The sequence below is a fragment of the Notolepis coatsorum genome (assembly GCF_963971535.1).
Source record: "Notolepis coatsorum genome assembly, chromosome: 16".
NCBI lineage: Eukaryota > Metazoa > Chordata > Actinopteri > Aulopiformes > Paralepididae > Notolepis > Notolepis coatsorum.
The window spans coordinates 40,607,252-40,634,058 of NC_140180.1; the positions used below are offsets into that span (position 1 = coordinate 40,607,252).

Below are 26,807 nucleotides of genomic sequence, written 5' to 3' on the forward strand. Positions count from 1 at the left end.
AGTTTTGTGTAAAATTATGTAGTTTTCCAGTAGTCACATTCCTGGGCCCTCATTTATCAACATTGCGTACGCACGGATATGTGCGTAACCTGTGCGTACGATCATTTCTAAGCAAAGTGTGTGACTTATCAATTTGAACGTGTGCTTGACTTTGTGCGTATATTTACGCTCAGCTCAGGGCATGCGTACCTGGCGCCCGGCGGTAGAATATGGAGACTGCAGACGGACGGCATATGCTCTCATCAGTTTCATGCATTAGTTTCAACGCGGAAATAAGCTTTCGTTCATTAGTTTGACTGACGTGTTCTGTATGACCCCCGTAATACATTATAGTTAATTGTAAAATAGCAACAGTAGTGTAATTATGGTCAAAACCCTATAAATAGCATTTGGAATAATAGGTATTTCCTTCTGAATGAATGCAGCATGGTTTATAGCGTTATCGGAATATACGGGGTGTACTGACTGCTCTCCACGTAACTCAACTCGTTATTATTTTGCGCATAGATTGCAGAAATACGGGAACGTTTTGATTATATTTAAAAGGCTTTGCCATTGTTAAACGAAATAAGTGGAATTTTGAAGGTGTAAGCAGAATACAAGTCATAGTGTTCTTCCCCCTTCCTACTGTATAAGAAATAATTTAAAATGCATTGCAACGAGAACAGAGGTTATTTGTTGAGTTTATGTGTATTACAAAACCCTTGCAATAAATGTGTCTTAAATGAATGAAAAGCATACATGCTCTGGATATACAGGTAGCATATATCGTGTGGGTGATATGACGTGTATTCTGCTTACATAACTTCGAAATTCCACTTATTTCGTTTTACAATGTCAAAGCCTTTTAAATATAAATCAAAACTTTCCCATATTTCTGCAATCTATGCGCAAAATAATAACGAGTTGAGTTCTAACAAAGAACGTATTACATGCTGGGTAGGCTGATAGAGTAAACTGTAAATAAAATAGCCTATAACTGTGAGGTTTGGTCCGCTCCCCACCCACTCGCTCCGTTCCTTTAAGGTATTTTGTTAATTAATTGCATTCCCCGCCACACGCTTCTTTCCTGTAAGATGCCGTGTTGATTGGTGCTCTTCCCACCACACGCTTCTGGAGCAATGATCAATTTCATCCCGCAGCTGTCACAGCTTGTCATCAGCGCCCTGTGGCTTTATATACCCTGATTCCCCTAGTATCGATGTTGGATCGTTTTGAATATTCCCTGCATCTGCCTTTCTTTCCCGTCGCTGTTCCCTGTCTGTTGCTCCCCAGGACTTTCGTGAAGTATCCCTGTGGAGAACCGTACGAAGCTGCGCCTCGTTTATCTGACCGCTTTACGCGTTGCGCTCTGGTGAGTTTTTGGAAACAGTTCTTTTGGATCACCCGTTTTTTGTGTGTTTGTGAAACACCGAAGAGATCCCGTTTTTGTTATACTGTTCTCACCTAATTTTTGTTGTTGGATTTACACTTTGGATTACCGTATTGTTTTTTCTCTGGACTCTGCTAACTGTGTGTATCACACCGAAGATCAAGTCACTTGGATATTTATTTGGATCAGTCACCTCTCTGTTTCTGTTGTGCGCTGGGCTAACTGGGATTTCTCTCTCTCCCTCCGTTTCCACCTGGAGTGTATGCTGGGAGGATCTGCAGAGCGGCTCAGACGTCACAAGCTAATTCCTCACCACCACCTACTGGGAGAATCTGCAGAGCCGCAACATTCTTCACATGCCAGATTCCCTGTTTGTTCTGTTGCTCAACCTAATTCTATCTTGTGACTCTGAGAATAAATACGCCCTTGCTTTGGCTAACTCTGAAACAACTCTCTCTGTGCCGTTGCGCTTGGGGTCGGTTACAAACCCTAACAATAACATTATAAAGGATATGGGCTATACTATAGCAGGGGTTCCCAACCTTTATTCCCCAGAGCCCCACGATTCCTGGGAGACATATAGGAATATGATATGATATATTATATATGCGCAAGTTACTGTTGCATAATGTAGGCTATGGCTGCTATTATATGTAATTCATATAGGCTACCTAATACCGACAACAAAATAGATTGTATGCCTCTACAAATCATATTATACCCGGTAGCCAATCGAACAAAACTAATAAAGGCATTCATATTCCAGCATGGTTATAATGACACACCAACGCCAAACAGTGGTTAACGAACGGTCTTTATTAGTATTTTGAGCTGTCCAGGCAGAATTGCAGCAATGGTCTTAGGGAGTCGTTGATATCTGACATCACCGTGTACAAGTCCGCCAGCCTTTTATTTCTTCCATAACACGGGTTGTGTCTTCTTGGTTCGACAGCGCCTCCGTGAACAATCTCGCTCGTGGAGTTTCTCAGAGTTCACTCGGGTCAGTCCATTATTTCACATCCCATGGGGGGTGTTTCATTACCATATATGGATAATCATGCACGAGCATTGACGGTAAGAACAAATGGTATTTATCAATACGGAGTGTGCGTAGGACCCGTGTACGCACGGTTGATAAATCCTGATATTTCTGTGTGTACACACATTCTAAATTCCGTGCGTAGGAACGGATATAGAACACTTTCTACGCAACATTGATAAATGAGGGCCCTGGTCTGTTGTGGCAAGTGTCATCCACCACAGGCTTGTAGTTGGTGAGCTATGCTGAGCACACACACACACTAGGGATGCCCCGATCGATCGGCCACCGATCGTTATCGGCCGATACTCAGTATAAATATGCAATCTGTGAATTCCGATAATGAGTCATATTCGCCGATCGCGGAAACCGATCAAGCGAAGGTCTCACTCGCTGTCTGTCTCAGACACACAGGACCTGCAAACTGCCGCTGCTCCTCCTCCCTAGCCCCGCCGGCCCCCGTGTAGAGTTTGTAAACACTGAGGACTGAGAGGAGGCTCCCCTGCTCGAGTCTGTAGTGCATTCGACCTGAGCTAACGTTAGCTACCTAGCTATCGTTACTGTTTAAACAAAATTACCCAGTCAACTATTCACGTTTAGTAGGCATTGTCTAACGGTATTTAGCCGGCTAGCTACTGATAGCTCCTGATATCAACAAATGATCCAGAAAGTCTAGTAGTCCATGTTCATACCTCCGTTAGCTTGCGTTAGCTTGCGTTAGCTGACGTTAGTTCTCTGTTCAAAACGAAATGTCCCATTGAACTAAAGTTCTGTCTTAACGTCATCTAGCCGGCTAGCAGTAGCTACAGATAGCTCTTGATATCAATGTCTTATAACATTGATTCAATGCGTATTGGAGCTGAGGGCTTGCTGAATGTGAAATGACCAAAGAACCGTAACGTTACCAATAGGGTCCAGCTGCAGCGCCAGAGAATCCTTTTTGGAGCTGGAGGCTACTAGAGTACACAGTAGGGGTGGACGGTATAAACGGTATACGGTATAAACGGTATGAATTTGCTCTACGGTATGGATTTTGACTATACCGTCTAAACCGGTAGTGCAGCTCTAAAATACCAATGACGTCATGTAACCACAGCGCGACTATTTCACTCGCATTTGCCCCTAAAAATAGATAGAATTAGTCATAGATAATAGATATGTGCGAACTGGAAAAAGTTATTTAGGAGGCTTCGCGCAGTGGGCGTGCCAGCCCCTACCGCACGCATGTAAACACGGATCTAGTAGTCTAGTGGGACGGGACACGGGAGCTCAGCTGTCGGCGGCGTCTCCCTGAGCTAACGTTAGCTTAGCTACCGTTACAAAATGACCCAGTCAACTATTCACTTTTAGTTTAATACATGATGAGGCATTGTCTAACCGAACGGTATCTAGTCGGCCAGCTACCGATAGCTCCTGACATCAACAAACGCTCCACAAAGTCTAGTAGAGAGAGACGTGTGTGTGCTACCTGTTAGCCGTTAGCTCACGTTAACGCGAGTTAGTTCACCGTTCAAAACGAAATGTCCCATTGAACTAAATAATTCACTGAGGCGTTGTATTAACGTTATATATCCGGCTTAGCCGGATAGCTACTGATATCAATGTCTTATAACACTGATTCGATGCGTATTCGAGCTGAGGGCTTGCTAACGTTATTCCAATATAATAGGGTCCAGGTGCAGCGCCGGAGAATCCTGGCCGTAGCTCTGCTCGAGGCTACTGAGTATAGGTCCAGGTGCAGCTCCGGGGAAACCTGGCCGTAGCTGGAGGCTACTAGAGTACACACAGACAGTGGAGCTTGTTGCGTGGTGGCGATGTCTCGCAGATAATACAAGTACAAGTCTAATTATATAATATATATATTTTATAAAAAAAAAAAAAAAATTATATAAAATAAAAAAATTTTTTTTTATCAAAAACGATGATACCGTGATATATACCGTTACCGTCTATGCTTCAAATTATACCGTGATATAAATTTTAGACCATACCGTCCACCCCTAGTACACAGACAGTGGAGCTGTTTGCAGATAGCGAGCATTTTGACTTGTTGCATGGTGGCGATGTCTCGCAGATAATACAAGTACAAGTCTAATATAAAAAAAAAAAAAAATTATATAAAATAACTTTTAATTTCTTTTTAATCAAAAATAATCGGTATCGGATCGGTATCGGCCGATATGGCTCACGACGATCGGTGATCGGTATCGGTGGCAAAAAACGTGATCGGGGCATCCCTAACACACACACACACACACACACACACACACACACACACACACACACACACACACACACACACACACACACACACACACACACACACACACACACACCTACACACACACACACACACCTACACACACACCTACACACACACACACACACACACCTACACACACACACACACACACACACACACACACACACACACACACACACACACACCCATGCAACCGTTCCGTCTGGTGGAGATAATGATGAACAAAGAAGAGACGAGGACTCAGGCTAATGATCAAAGCTTAATTGAGCATACTCTAGCACACTGACAACTCCCACATGCTTTTTGAATTTTGGAAATCAATAAACAACACATGTTCCTCACAGTTGTGCTCACGATTAAATACCTCATTACATTTAGCCAGAGAGCAGTGTGCGCACAGAGCGGTAGTGCCGCTCACATCGTTCTAGTTTACAGCTTGGATAAGAGAGACACATTTCTCAGATTGTTTTCCTCTTCAGGCACTCGATGCACAATTTGCATGTCGATCAGGATTTAGGTAAATGTGAATAATGGGAACATTTGGACTGCTATAGTATACCTGAAATGGGTCTGAAACACGACTCTTCTGCTTTTTCCCTACTCGTCCTCCTCTCTTTCCTTTTCCCTTTCGACACACTTGACCACTCCGAGGCCGGGGGGGGGGGCAGATGCTGGTGTTGTAAACTGTCTGTAGCCCAGTGAATCATCGTGACCTCGGTCTGGCCACACGAGGCCAAGGCAGAAGAAGAGAGCTCTGCTCTCTGCTATTGTTTACCAGGCTGGCATTGTTGTTCTGTGGGACGTCATGTAGACGAGACTGAATGTGTCTGCAATGCGTCTTGAACATTTGACCTGCTGTCTTTTCTATTAAATGCTCATAGGACAATGGTGTGTGTGTGTGTGTGTGTGTGTGTGTGTGTGTGTGTGTGTGTGTGTGTGTGTGTGTGTGTGTGTGTGTGTGTGTGTGTGTGTGTGTGTGTGTGTGTGTGAGAGAGGTTCAGGTGTGTGCAGGGACACGCATGTGCATGTGTTGTTTGCTTGCATGATGAGATGAGTGAGGGTGATGTGATGTGTGTGTTTTATGTGGTTTGGAGAAATGCCCGTCCCATAGCTAATAAACATCACTGGGCAGACAGGGCCCCCCCGTGAACGATTATATTATAAAACTCCCCTTGTTCCCTTTCTCTCAGCTCCTCCTTGCCAAGTCCAGTGGACTAGTTCCAACACTGGCAGCCAAGACTTTCTTCTAACGAATGGCATTTTATCATATCTGCATGAATAAGGTATTGTTGTTGAGCAGTGGGATAGTGTTCCAAATTGGACCGCCGTGGTACCATGAGGGGCGGCGACGTAGGCTTCAGGTCGTTTGAGAGTCTGTTGTTTTTCAAAGTCATACATTTCTCCCCACGTCCACCTTCTTGCATTCCAAAATTTCCTGTGACCCTTTTTCTTCTCTGGATTTGAGATGACTGAGCTTTCATTTAAAAACACAATAACTGGATTCTCTTTCTTGTTTAGTCTTTTTATCAGTGTCTTTTTAGTTTTGTCTGTACAGAATAGTGTCGTCTGGCCTGTGTCATTCCTGGTTACTAATGATGCGCTTCTTCTCCACACCGATCATCAGAGATGAGATTTATCAAATAGTGGCTGAAGGATAATCAGTTTTACCTCTCAGATGACAGAGAATGAGATTAATAAAGGGACCCGGTCCGTCAAACAACCACAGACACAGTGTAGTGGTGGCTGTGGTGACCGATGGTAGACTAGACACAGTGTAGTGGTGGCTGTGGTGACCGATGGTAGACTAGACACACACAGTGTAGTGGTGGCTGTGGTGACCGATGGTAGACACACACAGTGTAGTGGTGGCTGTGGTGACCGATGGTAGACACACACAGTGTAGTGGTGGCTGTGGTGACCGATGGTAGACACACACAGTGTAGTGGTGGCTGTGGTGACCGATGGTAGACACACAATGTGTAGTGGTGGCTGTGGTGACCGATGGTAGACACACACAGTGTAGTGGTGGCTGTGGTGACCGATGGTAGACACACACAGTGTAGTGGTGGCTGTGGTGACCGATGGTAGACACACAATGTGTAGTGGTGGCTGTGGTGACCGATGGTAGACACACACAGTGTAGTGGTGGCTGTGGTGACCGATGGTAGACACACACAGTGTAGTGGTGGCTGTGGTGACCGATGGTAGACACACACAGTGTAGTGGTGGCTGTGGTGACCGATGGTAGACACACACAGTGTAGTGGTGGCTGTGGTGATCGATGGTAGACACACACAGTGTAGTGGTGGCTGTGGTGACCGATGGTAGACACACACAGTGTAGTGGTGGCTGTGGTGATCGATGGTAGACACACACAGTATAGTGGTGGCTGTGGTGGACGATGGTAGACACACACAGTGTAGTGGTGGCTGTGGTGACCGATGGTAGACACACACAGTGTAGTGGTGGCTGTGGTGACCGATGGTAGACACACACAATGTAGTGGTGGCTGTGGTGACCGATGGTAGACACACACAGTGTAGTGGTGGCTGTGGTGACCGATGGTAGACACACACAGTGTAGTGGTGGCTGTGGTGACCGATGGTAGACACACAATGTGTAGTGGTGGCTGTGGTGACCGATGGTAGACACACACAGTGTAGTGGTGGCTGTGGTGACCGATGGTAGACACACACAGTGTAGTGGTGGCTGTGGTGACCGATGGTAGACACACAGTGTAGTGGTGGCTGTGGTGACAGATGGTAGACACACACAGTGTAGTGGTGGCTGTGGTGACCGATGGTAGACACACAATGTGTAGTGGTGGCTGTGGTGGACGATGGTAGACACACACAGTGTAGTGGTGGCTGTGGTGACCGATGGTAGACACACACAGTGTAGTGGTGGCTGTGGTGACCGATGGTAGACACACAATGTGTAGTGGTGGCTGTGGTGACCGATGGTAGACACACACAGTGTAGTGGTGGCTGTGGTGACCGATGGTAGACACACACAGTGTAGTGGTGGCTGTGGTGACCGATGGTAGACACACAGTGTAGTGGTGGCTGTGGTGACCGATGGTAGACACACACAGTGTAGTGGTGGCTGTGGTGACCTATGGTAGACACACACAGTGTAGTGGTGGCTGTGGTGACCGATGGTAGACACACACAGTGTAGTGGTGGCTGTGGTGACCGATGGTAGATACACACAGTGTAGTGGTGGCTGTGGTGACCGATGGTAGACACACACAATGTAGTAGTGGCTGTGGTGACCGATGGTAGACACACACAGTATAGTTGTGGCTGTGGTGACCGATGGTAGACACACAGTGTAGTGGTGGCTGTGGTGGACGATGGTAGACACACACAGTATAGTGGTGGCTGTGGTGACCGATGGTAGACACACAGTGTAGTGGTGGCTGTGGTGGACGATGGTAGACACACACAGTGTAGTGGTGGCTGTGGTGACCGATGGTAGACACACAGTGTAGTGGTGGCTGTGGTGATCGATGGTAGACACACAGTGTAGTGGTGGCTGTGGTGACTGAGAGCAGCCGGAATTACGACACACTTTAGAGGTCTATTGTGCACATTGTCATACGTATAATTCAAAACGGGGGCAATTGACACATCTCACGTCCAGCTTTTTAGGGTCCCTGTTTATCCTTGTTACATTGCTACTGTGTAGGCTATGAGATAAACCATGAAACAAAAAAGCACAAATGTTCGGGCGGCCGGGTAGCGCAGCGGACTAAGCGTCTGTCTACCACCGCACAGGCAGTGGGATCGAATCCAGCTGCGGTACCTCCGGCTTGGTCGGCCGTCCATACTGGCACAATTGGCAGTGTCAGCGGGTGGGAAAGCCGGTGGGGTGGGTCCTGGTCGTTGTAAACAGCGACTCCTACAGTTCGGTCGGGGCGCCTGCACAGCGAGGGAAGGGGAGGTAGTGTGACACTTCCACACGTTACACTCCCCCAGTGAGAGTCCGCACTGCCAGGTGAAAAGAAACGGTGGGGGTGCTCCAGTAGCACACCATGTTACCGCGCTCGCGCGGGACTCCGTGCTGCGTCACGGATCTGGTTGACTCCAAGTTCGATTCCCGGACCCGCCGTCATTTGCCGAATGTCTCCCCCTGCTCTCTCCCGTTTCACCCTGCAACTGTCGGTCATGCTTGACCAGGAAAGCGATAAACGCTAAAAAATAAAGTTTTAAAAAAGAAAAGAAACGGTGGGCTGGCTAGACATGTGTCGGAGGAAGCATGTGATAGTCTCCGCCCTCCCAGACCGACGGTAGGGGGTAGAGTGCGCAACGACCAGGAAGGGGGATTGGGAATTGGCATAACGACTAAACATTGGGATGGGAGAAAAACGGAAAAAGGAGGGGGGAAAAGATAATAAAAAAAATAAAGAAAAATAACAAATGTTCACTGTAGGACAAAGACAAATCCATCACCATGTCCTTACCCTGAGCTATATATTTCTGTATTTATTTATTTATTTCTGTATTTATTTATTTATTTATTTATTTATTTATTTATTTATTTATTTATTTATTTATTTATTTATTTATTTATTTATTTATTTATTTATTTATTTATTATTGTTGTTGGTGTTGTGAGGAAATCTGCGCTCTGTCAGTGGCCTTTTAACTGCCGACAATTTATTGTAAAAAAGGCTTATATTGGCCGATAATATGAGCTGACCAATATGTTAATAGCTGTCTTCTGTTTCTCTTGCAGATACGTGTTCTTCCTGGATCCCTGTAATATTGACATAGTGCAGAGGAAAATCAAATCCATGGCTCTATGCGTGTCACTGTGTCCCAGTGAAGAGATGAAGACGTACCAGGACCTCAAGATGTTCGCCATGGTCAATGGTGAGTGAGACGTCAAACACTGACATTATACAGCCTTGTGAAACCCTTTAAAGAAGCTTATCTGGTTTCCCTCAAACGGGAGTAATTTCAGTCCATCCAAAAACATACCGTTATCCTATAACCATAGTTATATGAGTATAGCGAGCGCTCTGCACTCTACTGGAACCCTATCCCTTATCAATCTAATACTGAATAATTTTCTTCACACACCCATCCGCCTGGCCACACCCACATCCGCTCCTCTACATAAGCGGGGTCGTGGCCATACTAACAGCTCCTTCCCAAGTCTTTCACCACCGAAGGCGAAGACCACAGGGTCCTCAGTGAGTCAGTGCAGAGCGCTCGCTATACTCATATAACTATGGTTATAGGATAACCGTATGTTATATTATCGTACACTCCTGTGGAACACAGGAGCTGAGCAGAGCGGAAGCTCGACAAATGTACCCGCTGAGGCCCCCCACAACTAGGGGTGGGCATCACCAGAGATCTCGCGATACGATACTATCGCAATACTTGGATACTCGATATATCGCGAATATTGCGATATTTAATTTTTCACTTTCTACTTTTTAAAAACAATTTACTGGAAAGTAAAACTGTCAACATGTTTTATCTAATAAAATAAAGTTCAGTCTGTTCATCTCACTTCAATCATTTTTATTGCAGAACATGGTATTTTCTCAAGCAGACAGATGTAAACACTGTAATCTGTGTTGCATGTACCTGACAAACTGAACTGTTTGTATTACAGTCATATTCCAACTTAACTGAATGCACATGTGTGTGTGTGGACTACTGTACTATTAAAGGTATTGAAATGTACAATGCAACTTCCTTATACAAATTTCTTTTTTATTCGTTTTAATATTAAAAAAAAAATATGAATAATTAAATATCGATACTTGGCGTCCCTGTATCGATACAGTATCGCCACGCAAAGTATCGCGATACTACTACATATCGATTTTTTCCCTCACCCCTACCCACAACCATCAGAACCATCAGGACCCCCCTAGAGGGGGATGGGAGGGAATCAGATCAGACTGTGCGAAGAGGGTTTAGCAACTCAACGCACAGGGTGAGCAGATCGTGGGACCCGCGACTACACAGGCGCGCATCCCACATGCCACTAGGGAACGAACGGGAAGAAAAACCCGTTACAGCCCCTAACATCACAGGGTCAAGGTCAAGAACCCAACCCTGTGGCAAGGCCATAGCAGCGGAGCGCAGAGGAGGACCCAGCCCCAGGAACAGCCTGAGGGTCAGGACCCCCCGGAAAAGGGGCCTGGTGAGGCCAACGATGCCGTAGCATCGAGACCCCACCAGACGGTCACTAGTGACACCACCCCCCACATCGCCAGCGTATCGGACAGGGCCCAATCCAAGAGCAGGCCCTTCCCCCCTACAGCACGCCGCCCTGAAGCACTCTACAGAGGCTACACCCCCACAACACTGTGGGGCCAGTCGGCGCACCGGGGAGACAACCCCCAAAGAGGTTGATCCCTCAATCCTGGCAACAGGCCAAGAGCATCACTTGACCTGTGCCCGGAGCACTGCGGACTAGACAGGCGCCTAAGGGGTTTACTGTGAACAGAACCCCGGTGGAAGGAGCGTTTGGTATGCTGAGCACCATGTCGCAGCCTCCACAAAACCCGACCCCCTAGAGAGGTCGAGGTAGAGAAGGCTGACACGATTGGCAGACATCATGAAAAGTGCGGGGGCACACTCGCAGGCAGACGGGGTCAAGCCCGGCCAAACCCGAGAGTCGACTCTGCTACCAAAACACCGGGAAATCAACCACCCCCCTATGTTTAGTTTAACAGGAGGCGGTTGTTCCCTTAACCCCCCCATTTTCCCCCCGAACAAGCACAAAGTCCTTCAGGGCACCAGAACAATAGATCTGCGCCCCGGCGGACAAAGGGTTAACTGACCAGAACCAGTCCCATGTCCTAATCACGCTACCATCCCCAGTCCTAAGAGGGTGGTAGGTACGTGTGTCGATCTAAAACATCACAGAGGGCGCCACCAAGACGGTCAGAACATGAACGCACCGTGCCCGGTGGCCCACCCCATGGGCGTGAGACCCCTCCGCCAATGCTTCGATCTACTCTGTCATCTCCCCCCAGAGATGAGCGAGAGTTCGTCGAGACTAACCTAAAAAAAAAAAAAAAAAAAAAAAAAAAAAAAATCTAACCCTAACTAACCGTACTGTCATGCACTTGTCCTAATAAACTAACCTACACTGTAGCACTCAACACTTTGATGAACATTGTTGCTCAGCTGATAGAGTTGTGCCCTTCCTGATGGCTTGTCGTACAGAACTTGTAAGTCGCTTTGGATAAAAGCGTCAGCTAAATGACTAAATGTAAATGTAAATGTAATGTAGTACACTGGCGCTCGGAAGAGATCAAATCTCCATCCCAGTCGCTCTACAAAAAACGTTGTTTTCATAATGAGCAACCAAGGCGCGCCAGCCCATGCGTGGTTCCACACTGAAAGCACCCAGGGCCAGCGCCATGTACACGTCGAGACCCAAAACACATCAATGGTAATTCTAACAAGAAACCAGATAACGTTCCCTCCACGCCGCCTGGGACGAGCGGCAGGAAGCTGGCCAAAAGACACAGATATGGCCCCATATGACGCGTCTGAGGGAAAAAACCCTGTCAACACTGCTCTGTATAAAAGAGAGGAGACAGGGAACCCCCAGAGAGACCTCCCACGTGAGTAATAATTGAAAAGATATATGTAAACATTGAGCCACGTGACCAAAAGCTCAACACATATGCAATAGAGAGCAGAGCAGAAAACAACAGTTTCCAACGCACCACTCAATCTTGACAATGACAGTGGTCCACAACATGGAGCCTGATAGACTCAGAGTAAACTATTATATGAATATGAATATGATATGATATAAGGTATACACTGGTCCGTCGCATACACTGGTATGCGCAAGTTACTGTTGCATAATGTAGGCTATGGCTGCTATTATATGTAATTCATATAGGCTACCTAATAGTATATGATTTTTAGAGGCATCTATTTTGTTGTCGGTATTATTAGGCTAATACCGACAACAACAGGAGGGGACCCTGATGTAAACAAGACAAACGTCTTTCTCTGGTCTGCATCCCCTTAACAATTGTGTGTATTGAGCCGTACTGTATTGTACCCATTCTGCAATCTGTTAAATAAAGTTTTCATTCATTCATTCATTCAAAATAGATGCCTCTAAAAATCATATTATAGCCAATCGAACACAACTAATAAAGGCATTCATATTACAGCACGGTTATAATGACACACACATGATGAATTGAAAATGGGGGACCCTGAAGTAAACAAGACGAAAGTCTTTCTCTGGTCTGCATCCCCTTAATAATTGTATGTATTGAGCTGTACTGTAGGCTACTGTACCCATTCTGCAATCTGTTAATAAACTTTTCAATCAATCAATCAAACCACCAACGCCAAACAGTGGTCAACGAACGGTCTTTATTAGTATTTTGAGCTGTCCAGGCAGAATTGCAGCAATGGTCTTAGGGAGCCGTTGATATCTGACATCACCGTTTACAAGTCAGCCTTTTATTTATCCCATAACACGCGTTGTGTCTTCTTGGTTCGGCAGCGCCTCAGTGAACAATCTCCCGTGAAGTTTCTCAGAGTTCCGCTCGGGTCAGTCCATTATTTCACATCCCATGGGGGGTGTTTCATCACTTTCATGACCATATATGGATAATCATGCACAAGCATTGACGGTAGAACAAAGAGGTATTTATCAACACGGAGGAGCGTAGGACCTGTGTACGCACGGTTGATAAATCCAGTTTTTTTTGTGCGTGCACACATTCTAAATTCTGTGCTTACGTATGAAAATAGAATACTTTCTTTTTTTTTGATAAAATTTTTTTTATTGACATTCTCACGAAACAAGACAACACATTAACCACAATCACAATACATAGAACTTCACAAGAAAATAACAAAAACAATAATAATAATACAGACTAACAATTATACAGACAAGAGAAAAGAAACCAGAGTTCAACCTACTAAATTAATTCCAAGGGGTACTATCTAATAAATGGTCTTTCCCAGTGTTCAGCCCCGATTCCCGGCCGTGTGACCCCATATTAATAAAACGTACATCTCCAACCCACCACAAGGACCATTTTTTGGGGGAACACGACCTGAAAACAGAGCAATGAACCTTCATGAAAAAACAAAAACCTGTAGAGGTGTTCCATAGACTCACAGAGACCGTGTAAAAGTGGCCAAACAGTGAAGAAATAGTTAAATAGCTGCCCCCCCATAATATCCCCAGCTAAACTCAAGATGACAAGACAAGGGACAAGACAGACAAAAACATTTCCTCCTCCCCCTCCCAAGAGACCGCCGGACTCACCCGAACACGCACCCCAACCCCGCTCAGCCGCACACTGCGGTCTTTACCTTCTCAGCTGCTGCGAACCACAGGTCAATTCCAGCCTGCCCCACCCCAATCACCCGGGCTGTGGATATCTCAAGATAAATCACATCCAATAGAGTTAGGGACCAGTTAATCATTGTAAGCTTCTCAGGCTCCTTCCATCTCATTGCTATTAGCTTCTTCGCTGCTGTGACGCCCGCTAGGACAACCCTTTTCAGTTGTACGGACGCGGGTAATGTCGTTATATCGTTCAGGAGTAGCGTAACAGCTGTGAATGGGATAGTTAAGCCACACAGATCTGAAAGTTTGTCCGTTATTGACCTCCAGAAGCGGGCCACTGGTGGGCAATCCCAATACATATGCATATAAGTGCCAGTGGCCTTTTGAGAGCACAAAGTGCACCGAGAGTCGGTTATCAGTCCCATAGCAAATAGCTTCCTAGGTGTAAGATAGGTCCTATGAATATAATTAAAATAAATTTGCTGGTGATTGGGGTTGCGGGAAGATAATGCCACATTTGCCCAAACATCATCCCAGTCAAACTCGGGGTCCAACTCCGGGATATCCACACGCCAGATTGTATCCAATGATAAATTTTTATACGTGGATTGAATTAAGAGCGTATAAAAGTCGGAGACAAACCCTCTGGATGTCGTCCTGTCCACTATGAGCCTGAGGAAGGGGTGTGGGTGCAAGGCTTGAGCCCACGGTACGCCATGCGCCCTCAGTGCTGACCTTAGTTGAAGGTAAAGAAAGAAGGACTCGCCGGGAAGATCATAAAATTCTCTTAAGTCCTGAAACGCACGGAGGCCGTTCTTATCATAAATATCCTCCAGAGTATGCACTCCCCTCCTTTGCCATTGAGGAATATTAACCGGCTTGTGTCCAACAAGTAATTGCTGGTTATTAAAAATTGGAGAGTCCAGGTGCCAAGGGCATTTAACCCCACACGACCTCTGTACATTACGCCACGTTTGGATCACGTGAGTTATGATCGGTCCATACCTCAGCCGGCATTTCGCAATAGAGACAGTGGAGTACACTACATCCTGCAATCTTAGCGGAGACACCGCCGCCGCTTCTAAGGAGCGCCACGATACAGCCTCTACAGGGTCTAGCCAGCACATCAGAGGTCTCAGTGAAAAGGACCAGAAATAAAGTTTAAAATCAGGGATTGCGAGGCCCCCATCTTGTTTCCTACGTTGAGTAGTAGCCCTTTTGATTCTCGGGCGTTTGTTATTCCAGACAAACTTAGATACCATCGATTGTACCTTGCGCCAGTGGTCTATTGGAGGGGGCAGGGGGAGCATTGAGCTAATAAAATTGATCCTAGGCAGGATGTTCATTTTGATTATGGAAGCCCGGGCTTGTAAGGAGTTAGGAAGGGACGACCACCTGTCTAGATCCTGGCGTATTTTATCATAAGTACCCGTGAAGTTGTACTTAGTAGTTTGGTTCAGCGTGGGGAATATCTCTATGCCCAAGTATTTAAAATGTTCTACTATGGGGATATCAGCTGGTAGTCGTACCGCCTTGGCCAGTTCATTAAGAGGTAGGCAGGCTGATTTGTTCCAGTTAATCTTAAAACCTGACAATTTACCAAAGTCGTCGATTATCCTCAATAATTTTGTGGCCGACCGGGAGGGGTCGTCCATGAAAATCAGCAGGTCATCCGCATAGAGAGCAATTTTGTGTGGAGTATTGTTGACCATTATGGGGACGATGTCCTCCGATTGCCTAATAAATTGGGCCAAAGGTTCGAGGGAAAGCGCGAACAGTCCCGGGCTCAGAGGGCAACCCTGTCTAGAAGATCTGGAGACTGGAAAGAGTGTGGAACAGTTTTTGCCTGTCAGTATCATCGCAGACGGCGAGGCATACAGGACTTTAATCATATGAATAAAACTCTTTCCAAGACCCATGACCTCAAGTACCTTCCACAGGTATGACCACTCAAGTCTGTCAAACGCCTTCATGGCATCCAAAGACAGAACTGTGGATGGAGTTGTATTGTCTTTACTGTTATCGATTACATGCAACAGCCTCCTAAGATTATCTGCAGCCAGACGCCCCGGGATAAAACCAGTTTGATCGCAGTGTACCAATACAGACATAAATCTCTGCAGGCGACGGGCCAGCACCTTGGCAAACACCTTTAAATCGGCCCCGAGAAGACTCAAGGGTCTATAGCTACCACAATCATTGGGATCTTTGTCCTTTTTGAGAAGTAAAGAAATCAACGCCATATTGACATCTCTTGAGAACTCCCCTTGTTCGATAGCGTAATTGATCATATCGAGCATCAATGGACCCAGTTGGTCCCAGAAAGCTAAATACACTTCGGGTGGAATACCATCCCAGCCTGGCGCCTTACCCCTCTGCATTTCAACAATAGTCTCCCTCAATTCTACGAGAGTAATCGGTCTCCCCAGTTCCTTGGCCTCTTCCTCAGAAATGTGGGGTATCTCAAGCCCGCCAATGAACGATTCAAATCTAGAGTCATCCAGATTACCCTCTGAGCTATATAACTGTGAGTAAAACTCTTTAAAAGTGTCATTGATCTTTTTCGAATCAGTAGTGACTGCACCCTGGCTCGTCCTAATCGAGGGGATATCCGAGAAATGATCATTTGAGCGTATTTTCATTGCCAATAGATGGCTAGGTCTGGAGCCGTGAAAATAGTAATTTTGTCTTGTCCTATGTATCAAGAACTCAGACTGTTGTTTAAGTATGGAGTTTATTTCTTTTTTGACTATCTTACGTTGTGTGTTTAGTCGTTCATTATAGTCAGTTTGCAAGGATGCGTATAGGTCCGCATATAATGATTCCAGTCCTTCTAGCTTTTTTGACCGGGATTTTCGCAAATTGGAGGCAAATAGTGTGACATGACCCCTGATGAATCCTTTCAATGCGTTCCACAGGACCCTAGGGTCTTCTACTGTGCCAACGTTGATCTGCAAAAATTCAGCTAGTTTACTCCTGAACTCAGAACAGAAGTCATCGTTCTTTAGCAAGGTCGAATTAAAACGCCATCTGGGAGCTCTTGCGGAGAGCCTGCCAAAGGTTGCCGTAAGGAAAATCCCCTTGTGGTCTGAGAGAGCCAAGGGAACCAATGAGACATCGAAACTATCAAACATATTAGGGGACGCGAATGCATAGTCAATTCGAGAGAAGCTTTTGTGTCTGGCTGACAGGTGAGAGTAATCTCTGAGGGTGGGGTTGCATAAGCGCCAGAGGTCTGTGAGCCCTGTGTCTTTGGCCCACATCCTGAGGGCCTTAGAGGCCCGTTTCTGGTCGCTCGTTTCAGAGGGCCCGGACCTATCCATCTCCGCATCCCAGCACGCATTAAAATCGCCACCCACAATGAGAGCGTATCCATTAAGTTCCAACATATTCTTCGTGATTGTATTATAGAACGCTGAATCAAATGTGTTAGGAGCATACAATGCTATTATAGCCATCTTCCTATGCAAGAATTCAACTTTTGCTATAGTAATCCTTCCCTCCGTGTCCGACCATACATCCAAGATTTTGATATCAAGGTTACGTCTTGTAACTATGACTACTCCTTTCGTCTTATCATCGGCTGAGGATGAGGAGATAACGTGATATTGCCGATTTGCCAGTCTTGACACGTCACCTACCATTAAATGCGTCTCACTAAGGAGAGCAAGGTCAATATTTCTCCTCTTCAATAGCCAAAGGACACTGGCACGCTTGTGTGGGGCGTTAAGCCCTCCTGCGTTCCAAATTAAAATATTCAATTTAGCCATGGTCGAGCTTGTATAAGTGCGTAGAGAACATACCCGTGCAGCCAGGCTGAGTACAGAGGTGCCGATCCCGGCGGGCCCGGACGGTCAATCCCAGGAGTTCAGAGGAGGAACACTTACACATATATAAGACAACAGTACATAGAACACATAAAAATACCACCCCAGCTACAACCCCCCCTCCTTCTACTCTAAACCCTAACCCACCCGTCCTACTATAAGTTCCCCTATACCCACTCTCCAATCCCCACCCTATGCCCCATCCACTGAGGATGGTCATCTTCCTATCACTTCCCACTAGAGACATGGATCAATAAGACGCTCCCCACTCCCACCCCCCTCTAGATAAACCCCTGAGTAAACCCCCACTAGTCCAATAAACACAAATAATAATAAAATAAAATTCAATAAAGATATCGGTCGAAACCCACCTGAGCCCTGGCCCCAACATGAGACAACCATAATGGTAAAAATAGCCATTATTAAATAATAACTCTGCATCAACCTGCAGCCCTCTATTTCCGAATCTGCGCTTCAACATCACATTGTTATAGCCCAAAAGGGTATAGGAAAATTCAAAACAAAATTAAATTAAAGCATCCCAGCCGATAGTCTAAGGCAGGTTCGGGTCACAGGTTAATTGTGCAAAATTGTGTGAACAGTGTCAATTAAACAATGACAAAAAAAGGAGGAAGGGAAAAAAAAGGTTATGGTCAAAGTGCACCCCTTTAGCCGTCCCTCTGATCAGGCACAACGGCTGAAATGACATAACCTATGTAAGAATAGAATTAAACACAATCATTCATTAATCAATCCGGGGATGGTAATAGGCAACACCTGACACCACCTGTCATCATACATTGTTTCAATAAAGATATCGGTCGGAGCAGTTAATCCAAGGTAGGATCGAATCACCGTTAAATTGCTCATTCAAATGCCATTAAAACAGCGACACTAATTATTATATAATTATTCAGCATCAACCCTGTAACCAACTACCTTGGAGTCTGCATATTAATGTCGCAACGTTATAGCATAAGTGGATCACGGAAAATTCAAAACACATTTAAGGCAGATTAGCAGTTAGTCCAAGGTAGAATCGGATCACATTTAAATCGCGTATACGGATGACATAAAAACAGCGACAGTAAGAAAGAAAAAAGGGAAGGAAAAGAGGGTAATGGCTATAGTGCAAGCCATATAATACATTGTTTCAATAAAGATATCGGTCGGAGCAGTTAGTCCAAGGTAGGATCGGATCACAGTTAAATTGCTCATTCAATGCCATTAAAACAGCGACAATAATTATTATATAATTACTCAGCATCAACCTGTAACCATCTACCTTGGAGTCTGCATATTAATGTATCAACGTTATAGCATAAGTGGCTCACGGAAAATTCAAAACAAAATTAAGGCGAGTCAGCAGTTAGTCCAAGGTAGAACCGGATCACATTTAAATCGCGCATATAGATGACATAAAAACAGCGACAATAGGAAAGAAAAAAGAAAGGAAAAGAGGGTAATGGCTAGAGTGCAAGCCATATAACCATATAGCCATGAAGTGCAAGCCATACCCGACCCAACCTGTTATCAAATATTGTATATGCATATTCAACCGACCTTGGCAACTACTTTGGATCACCAAAGCTCAAAACAACCTGGATATAAAAATAAAAAAAGCATACCAGAAGTTAGTTAGGGACTCGGTCACTCTTGAACTGTGCAAACCAATGTCCCTTTGAACAGCAACAGCAACCAAAATACGTAACCATTAACGGGTCTCGAATGTCTCAGCGCAGACCATAGTCGAAGCCCGCTGGCTAGCCCGAGGCTAGCGCGTAAGCTAGTGACGAATCCGGATAGCACGTTAGCCTACTATGTACATTGTTCAGCTAGCTCGTTAGCTTCCAAAGAGGCGATACACAAGTACGACCATGAGGTCAGCTTTAGCAAGTAACAGAAGTCATTGGGAAGCCCCGCTAGTTGGATGGGCAGAGGACAGTTAGCATGTCTGGGCATGACAGCAAGTGTTTGTGAATAGTCGACCTAATCAATGTATATAGGCCCAAACCGCCAAGTCACTCACCCTCCATAGATATCAAGCAACAGACTCGGGTGTCTCCGCGAGATACTCCTTCGCTCTAGCCAACGACCAAAACAAACGCTGACCACCGACCTTCTCCAACACAGATAATTTCGCGGGAGCGAATAACGTGGGCCTCAGGCCTAGTTTCCATAGCTTAGTCAGGACCACCTTGTACTCGGCTCTCTGAGCTTGAACCTCCGGTGTAAAGTCCTCGAAAATGGCCACTTTGTGATCGCCAAGCCTCAGAGTACCCCTTCTGGTACGAGCCGACCGCATGATGATTTCTCTCTGTTGGAGTCTGTTCAGCTTGACTATGATGGGCCTCGGTTCTTTGTTCACGCCGGGAGAAAACCTGCCCGCTCTGTAGGCCGACTCACAGATAGGAGGCATAGGGAGGACGTCTGTCCCTAGTATCTTCTGCAGCAGTTCGGGCACGGTCTCAGAGAGACGGCCTTCACCGCTGGTCTCCGGTACTCCAACAATCCTGATGTTGTGGCGTCTATCCCGGGACTGCATCTCCTCCATCGCCGACTGTAGTTTGTTGACTTCAGCCTGCCTAGCCAGCAGGGCGGATTCAAGACCCGCCATCTTCTCACACTGTGATGATACCTCCGTCGTTAGCATGGCTAGTTCGTTAGCATTAGCCGATGAGGCAGCGTGAATCGTCTCCATCTTGTCTGTCAGCGGGACTACCGCCAGCCGTATTTCTTCTGATATCTCACGACGGAGGCTGATACAGAAATCCGCCAACACTTTCTTCTGTGCTTCAGCGATGCGTGCCTCAGAGTCTGCGTGTACTTTCTTCTGTGCTTCAGCGATGCGTGTCTCAGAGTCTGCGTGTAGCTTGGTCATGACCAAGAGCACAGCTTCGCTTAACTCCCCGACAGCGGGAGACGGTGCGGCCATGCTCGGCGGTGCCGGTGTCGTGCCTAATTCTTTCATGGCTCTGGTTTCCACCCCCGCCATCGTAGAAAGTCGAAAAAAGTTGATGAATGTATACTAAACACGACGACCTAGCAAACAGATAAAAAACAAATAAAAATAAAATAAAGACTAATGGGGAGAAACGTATATTCAGCACGGTAGAAGGGAGCTCATGTGAAACACGTCTACTCCATGATCGCTCAGCTCCGCCCCCAAAATAGAATACTTTCTAAGAAAAATTGATAAATGAGGGCCCTGGCCTTCTTCGCCGAAGGTCTGGCAGCGGTGGTGGCGGAGGCAACGGTCGCGGTCCTCTGCCGTTGTTGCTTCTTCCGGACATCACCGGTGGCATCAGGTCGGGGGAAATGGGGTTGGAGCACGGAGCGCTCCTCCTCCATCTCTCTGCAGGCTGCCGTCATCTGCTGCATGGCCGACCCGAATAGCCCAGCATCGGAGAGGGGGGCCGTGAGCAGCGGAATCCTCCTCTGTTCCGGCACCCGCGCCTGCTCCAGCCAAAGGTGGCGCTGGGAGCGAGTGGCCAGGGCGCGCTCATTCCCCCACGGCTATCGCCTGCAGCTGGGTTAGGTGTAGGATGGCTCCAGCCGCCTGGGCGTGATCGTTGATGGTCATCCAATACCGACCCGCCCGCCATCAGCCCCGACATGTAGCGCGCTAGCTGCGCGATGTTGGAGGTCGCAGCTAGGCTCTGAGTCGCGGCGATGTACACCTGGTCACTCCAATTAGCCAACTGCCTAGCCGATTTCAAGCCGAGGCACCCCGTCCTTTAGCCCCTGGACCAAACCCACCACCCGCGTGACTGGCACGTAGGCGGGGGTAAGGCCAACAATGCGGGAGATTACCTGTCCCTGTGTCACGTAGGCCTCCATCGCTGGGAAGAATGGGCAGACAACGCCCGTCTCTCTCACAGGACGACGTTGCCAGAGATGACCTATCATGTCATCAGGAACAGGTGCTGGCAGTGGCTGCGGCAACGCCACGCCATTAGCGGCTGCGGCGGCCGCCATGAGCTCGGGGAACAAGGCAAGCAACTCCCCTTTCGTACCTCCTTCCACGTCACTTGCGTCCCTCACGTACGGGAGGCTGCCACGGGCGCCACCATCCGACGCGGCAGATAGCTGAGCATCTTGTCTCAGGGTCAGAGGTTCTAACCCAACCCTGGAGTACAAGGGACCCAAAGGAGACGCAACACTCCCTGCCACTCCCCGAGGGGGAGAGTGATACGTCTCTACTGGGGCTTCGAACAAGAGCGCTCTCGCCCCCTCCATATAATCCTTAGTCTCCATCGGAAATGGAGACGAGGCAAGAGAACTCTCGTTCGGCTCCAGCACAACATCAAAGCCAGGCCGTTCGCCCCTGCTGCTCGCCGCCTTACGACGAGATCGAGCCGAGGCGAAGAGTCTGCGTTGCAAATCCCCTGCCACCAGAGGAGCTGTCGCCGACTGTCCACTGGCGGGGGAACCAGGGCCGGAACCAGGCCATCTCACGGGAGATGGAGGCTCAATGGCCCCTCGGAGAGGTAAACTCACCACCGGGCGCCGCCCAGGCGTATCTGGCTGCCACGACCGCGGAGCCAGAGACGGCCCACGACGCACGGAGGACGCAGCGCTGGTGAAGCGCTGGTGAAGGGTGACGTTGCGAGCGTCCAAACCCTCCGAAGGTGCAAACATTATGTCTTAGCTTTTCTCGTAAAATTACGAGAGAGAGAAAAATAAGATACAATGTCCACGTAGCTCCTTTCCAACAACTATTTCGGCACTAAACTCAAAGTGGTGTATACAGACACTTCTACGGTGGTGAAAATAGGGAAGGAGCTGTTAGTATGGCCACGACCCCGCTTATGTAGAGGAGCGGATGTGGGTGTGGCCAGGCGGATGGGTGTGTACATGTGAAGAAAATTATTCAGTATTAGATTGATAAGGGATAGGGTTCCACTAGAGTGCAGAGCGTAAGCTAATCTATACGATAATATAACCACGCTTTTTCTTTTCTTGTCGCTTTTCAGGAAATAGAAATTATTAGCATTTGTAAGCTAGTGGAAGTCAATGGGGGCTAACATGTCTCTAAGTCACATTTGGTAAATGGACTGCATTTATATATCGCTTTTATCCAAAGCACTTTACAACTTCTCCTCAGATTTTGCCCATTCACTCACACACTGATGGCAGAGGCAACCATGCAAGGTTCCAACCTGCTCATCGGGTTAGGGTGCTACTATGCTCAAGGCAGTTTTGTAGTACTCGAGTCCAGGACTCAGACTCGAGTCCGAGTCCTGGACAGATTTTCAGGACTCGTGATTCGACTTGGACTTGAGCACTGATGACTGCAGAACTTGGACTCAAGAATTTACTGCATTCGGACTCGGAAGGCGCAGACAACTTGTTAATTGATGAATACATTTAAAAATATATATTTTTTTTTATATGCCCTAATTAGGGATGGGCATTTTTAAGAAAAATCCAGATCGATTGATCGCATGCTATACTCGAGTGATCGTGTATTACTCGTAAAGGAAAAAAAATATATATATATATTTTAAATTTGTTATATATTTTTTTTTACTTAATTTTGTTCATTCACATATATGTTTAAGGAAACCAACAAACAGTTATAATATTACACATACATGTGAAACAAATATGTAAAATAAATTATAATAAACGTTTTTTTTCTTTTTTTTTCTTCATAAAAATTATTAATAATTTAAGATCGATTTTTCTCATAGCTATGAGCGATTTCTCACGCCCATCCCTAGCCCTAATAATTTGCCATAATATATTGATGGCTAGTGCATTTGTTTGGCTACTGTGTCACAAAGTAAATAAACTCCCATTGAAATGGTGACCGCTGTGTCATTTATGTTTAATGTACGGTAGACCTTTTTTTATTTGTATGTCAGCTCTTTGACTGCCAGAGTGGAGTGGACTCAACCTTGATGACTTGGACTTGGACTCGGACTAGGGTAATGGGGACTCGACTCGGACTCTGGCTCTTCTTTGGTGACTCGTACTTGGACTCGAACACTGGGGACTCGAGACTTGTCTCGGACTCGAGATTTAGTGACTTGACTACAACACTGCCTCAAAGACACTTTGACACGCTGCCGGAATCAAACCGGGAACCTTCCGAATACCAGACAACCTCTCTACCACCTGAGCCACTGTCGCCCCACTGTTGTCCTTATTAATAGTTTACTTTGTCATGTTAATTTATGGGATTTCTCTGAATATTCCCCCATATACGTCCACTAGATATTTAAGCATTACATCACGCGCAGGAGTGGTTTGTGAACAATAAACCATGCCTAGGGGTGGTCGTTAGACCCCCCTAGGCATGGTTTATTGTTCACAAATCACGACTGCAAGTGGTGTAAAGCTTTTATACAACTGCCAGATTCATCCAACCTTATTTCTATACAATAAACACACATTAATCGAAGATTTATTGAAAAAACCATCCGCCAGAAAAAGTAGTTCCCACAACTACAAAAAAGACAAGTTGCCTCCATGTGGAAGCAGCTTGAAGTGCATCCAACCAAACTAACACATCCAACTGTGTGTTATTGGAATGATTGAGAGAAGTTGCCTCATGTGGAAGCAGCTTGAAGTGCATCCAACCAACTAACACATCCAACTGTGTATTATTGGAATGATTGATTGAAAATTTTATTACCAGATGCAGAATGGGTACAATACAGTACGGCTCAATACACACAATTGTTAAGGGAATGCAGACCTACTTTCCATAGAACTTCATTCTTAGATGCTTCTATATAAAGTAGGTAAAACAAATTTAAAAGTTTTCTTTGCCCTATAGGAAAAAAACGTTTTCTTCGCCCTATTCTTTTATTTATTTTTTTAAACCTACTGTAGAGGGCCTAAACTTAACCAGTTGGAAACCAAGCGTACAGTAATAAAATTAGCAATCAATCAATCAATCAACTCAATAGGCCATGCTCACTTAGAACAGCGCAGCACCCAGCTCTCTGACTATCCCCCACGTTGCAGGCAGAGTGTGTGTGTGTGTGTGTGCGTGTGTGTGCGTGTGTGTGTGTGTGTGTGTGTGTGTGTGTGTGGGGGGGGGGGGGGGGGGGGGGTGGCGGTGGGTGGAGACTAGAGCGAGCGCTGACAGTCGAAAGGAAAAAAAAATTGAAAAAAAAATTGAAAATTAATCAATCAATCAATCCGCGATTTTTCTTTTGTTACAGAATGATTCAAGACCCATCAATTACATCATCCAACATTGTTTAAACGACTAAGACATTCGCTGTGACAGAATCGCTTGATATTTAGTCGTTTAGTCGCTATCAACATATCCATTTGTAAAGATTATTGTCCACCTTCTTGTGATCCTGCGGAGTGATGTGATGTGGTTCGGTTGTGGGCGGGTCCTGGGCCAGCAGCGTGGAATTGTTGCCAATAAAGACGTGTAAAATGACTGTTTCAGCCAATCAGAATCGAGAAATTTGCATGCCGTTGTATAATATGCTATACATCGTAGAAGTTCTGCGTTTGATGAATTGGTTGTCAAGTTAGCTGACGATCCCGAAAACTCCATATCATGTAGGAAAAGATGGGAAAAGTCCGGAGTTGGACGACTGCCTCTTTCCTTTCTATACACTGAGGTCAGTGCCACAGATGCCACCCATCACGTCATGACAGTGATTCATGGACTACACGAGCCTTCGCTAAGGCTCACACAATGACAGGCTGTGTGACCCCGTGTAGCACCGGCTGATAATACTGTCCTTTCAGTCACTGTACGCACACACGTGCACACACACACACACATGCACACACACACACACACACACACACCACCCCGTCTCTCTCTCTTGGGTTTTCTCTCTCTCTACTTTATTTCAAGTTTTCTATGTCTCTCTTTTACTCATTCCACACACATCTGTCTCTCGTCTCTTTCTCTAACACGCACACACACACACACACACACACACACACACACACACACACACACACACACACACACGCAGAACAGCATCTCTAATCATTGACTTTCACTTTCCTTTGCTCTACCTGTCGTCTCTATCAGACGACAGGTACACACACACATGCACGAAAGCTCTAGCTTTCACTGTTTTCCTGCTCTCACACACTCACACACACACACACACACACACACACACACACACACACACACACACACACACGCACACAAACACACACACACACACACACACACACACACACACACACACACACACACACACACACACACACACACACACACACACACACACACACACACACACACACACACACACACACACATACACACACACACACACACACACACACACACAGTGGTCTGGCACACCAGGCACCTCGGCCCATATAGAGAGTAAATTAACAAAGAGAGCATTAAGGCCTTTGCCACCTCTGTCTTTAATGCAGCTATTGTTCGTGCCTTCCCCCAAGATGGCATGTCTACTGCCACTTGGACTGAGACACTTATTGTAACACAGACGTACTGTATACACCACGCTCTGTGCCAGGCTGATGTAACCGTCCTCTAGGAGTGGGCGACATGGCCTACATTTCATATCGAATATTTAGCATTTGTGACAGTAGCGAATATGTATACTGTATCACAGTATATTGTTGTGAGAACCATTTGAGATGGTGGAGAGCTTGAGGTACCGTGGAATCACCCTCGACAATAAACTCAGCTTTGATCATCACACTAGTCTACCGTACTATCCATGAACGCTGCCAACAGAGGCTCTATCTATCTATCTATCTATCTATCTATCTATCTATCTATCTATCTATCTATCTATCTATCTATCTATCTATCTATCTATCTATCTATCTATCTATCTATCTATCTATCTATCTATCTATCTATCTATCTATCTATCTATCTATCTATCTATCTATCTATTATCCAGTGTAACATTCATATTGTGCAACACAGAACATACAACTTTTTTACAACACAGTTACATGCTCGATATTAAGTGTGTAAGCAAAGCTAATGGTCTACAGTTCTTGTGTATCCATCTG

The 26,807-nt window shown here is 46.1% G+C and overlaps 1 protein-coding gene across 1 annotated transcript in view; it reads left to right on the forward strand.

Annotated features, from left to right (window-relative positions):
• Positions 1 to 26,807, forward strand: part of slc44a1b (solute carrier family 44 member 1b) — a gene marked incomplete at its 5' end in the record, with an annotated part of 95,170 nt that overhangs the window by 37,856 nt on the left and 30,507 nt on the right. The window contains one exon of the mRNA XM_084331712.1: positions 9,415 to 9,551. Within this exon, the coding sequence (XP_084187838.1) occupies positions 9,415 to 9,551 (137 nt within the window). The remainder of the gene's footprint in view (positions 1 to 9,414; positions 9,552 to 26,807) is intronic.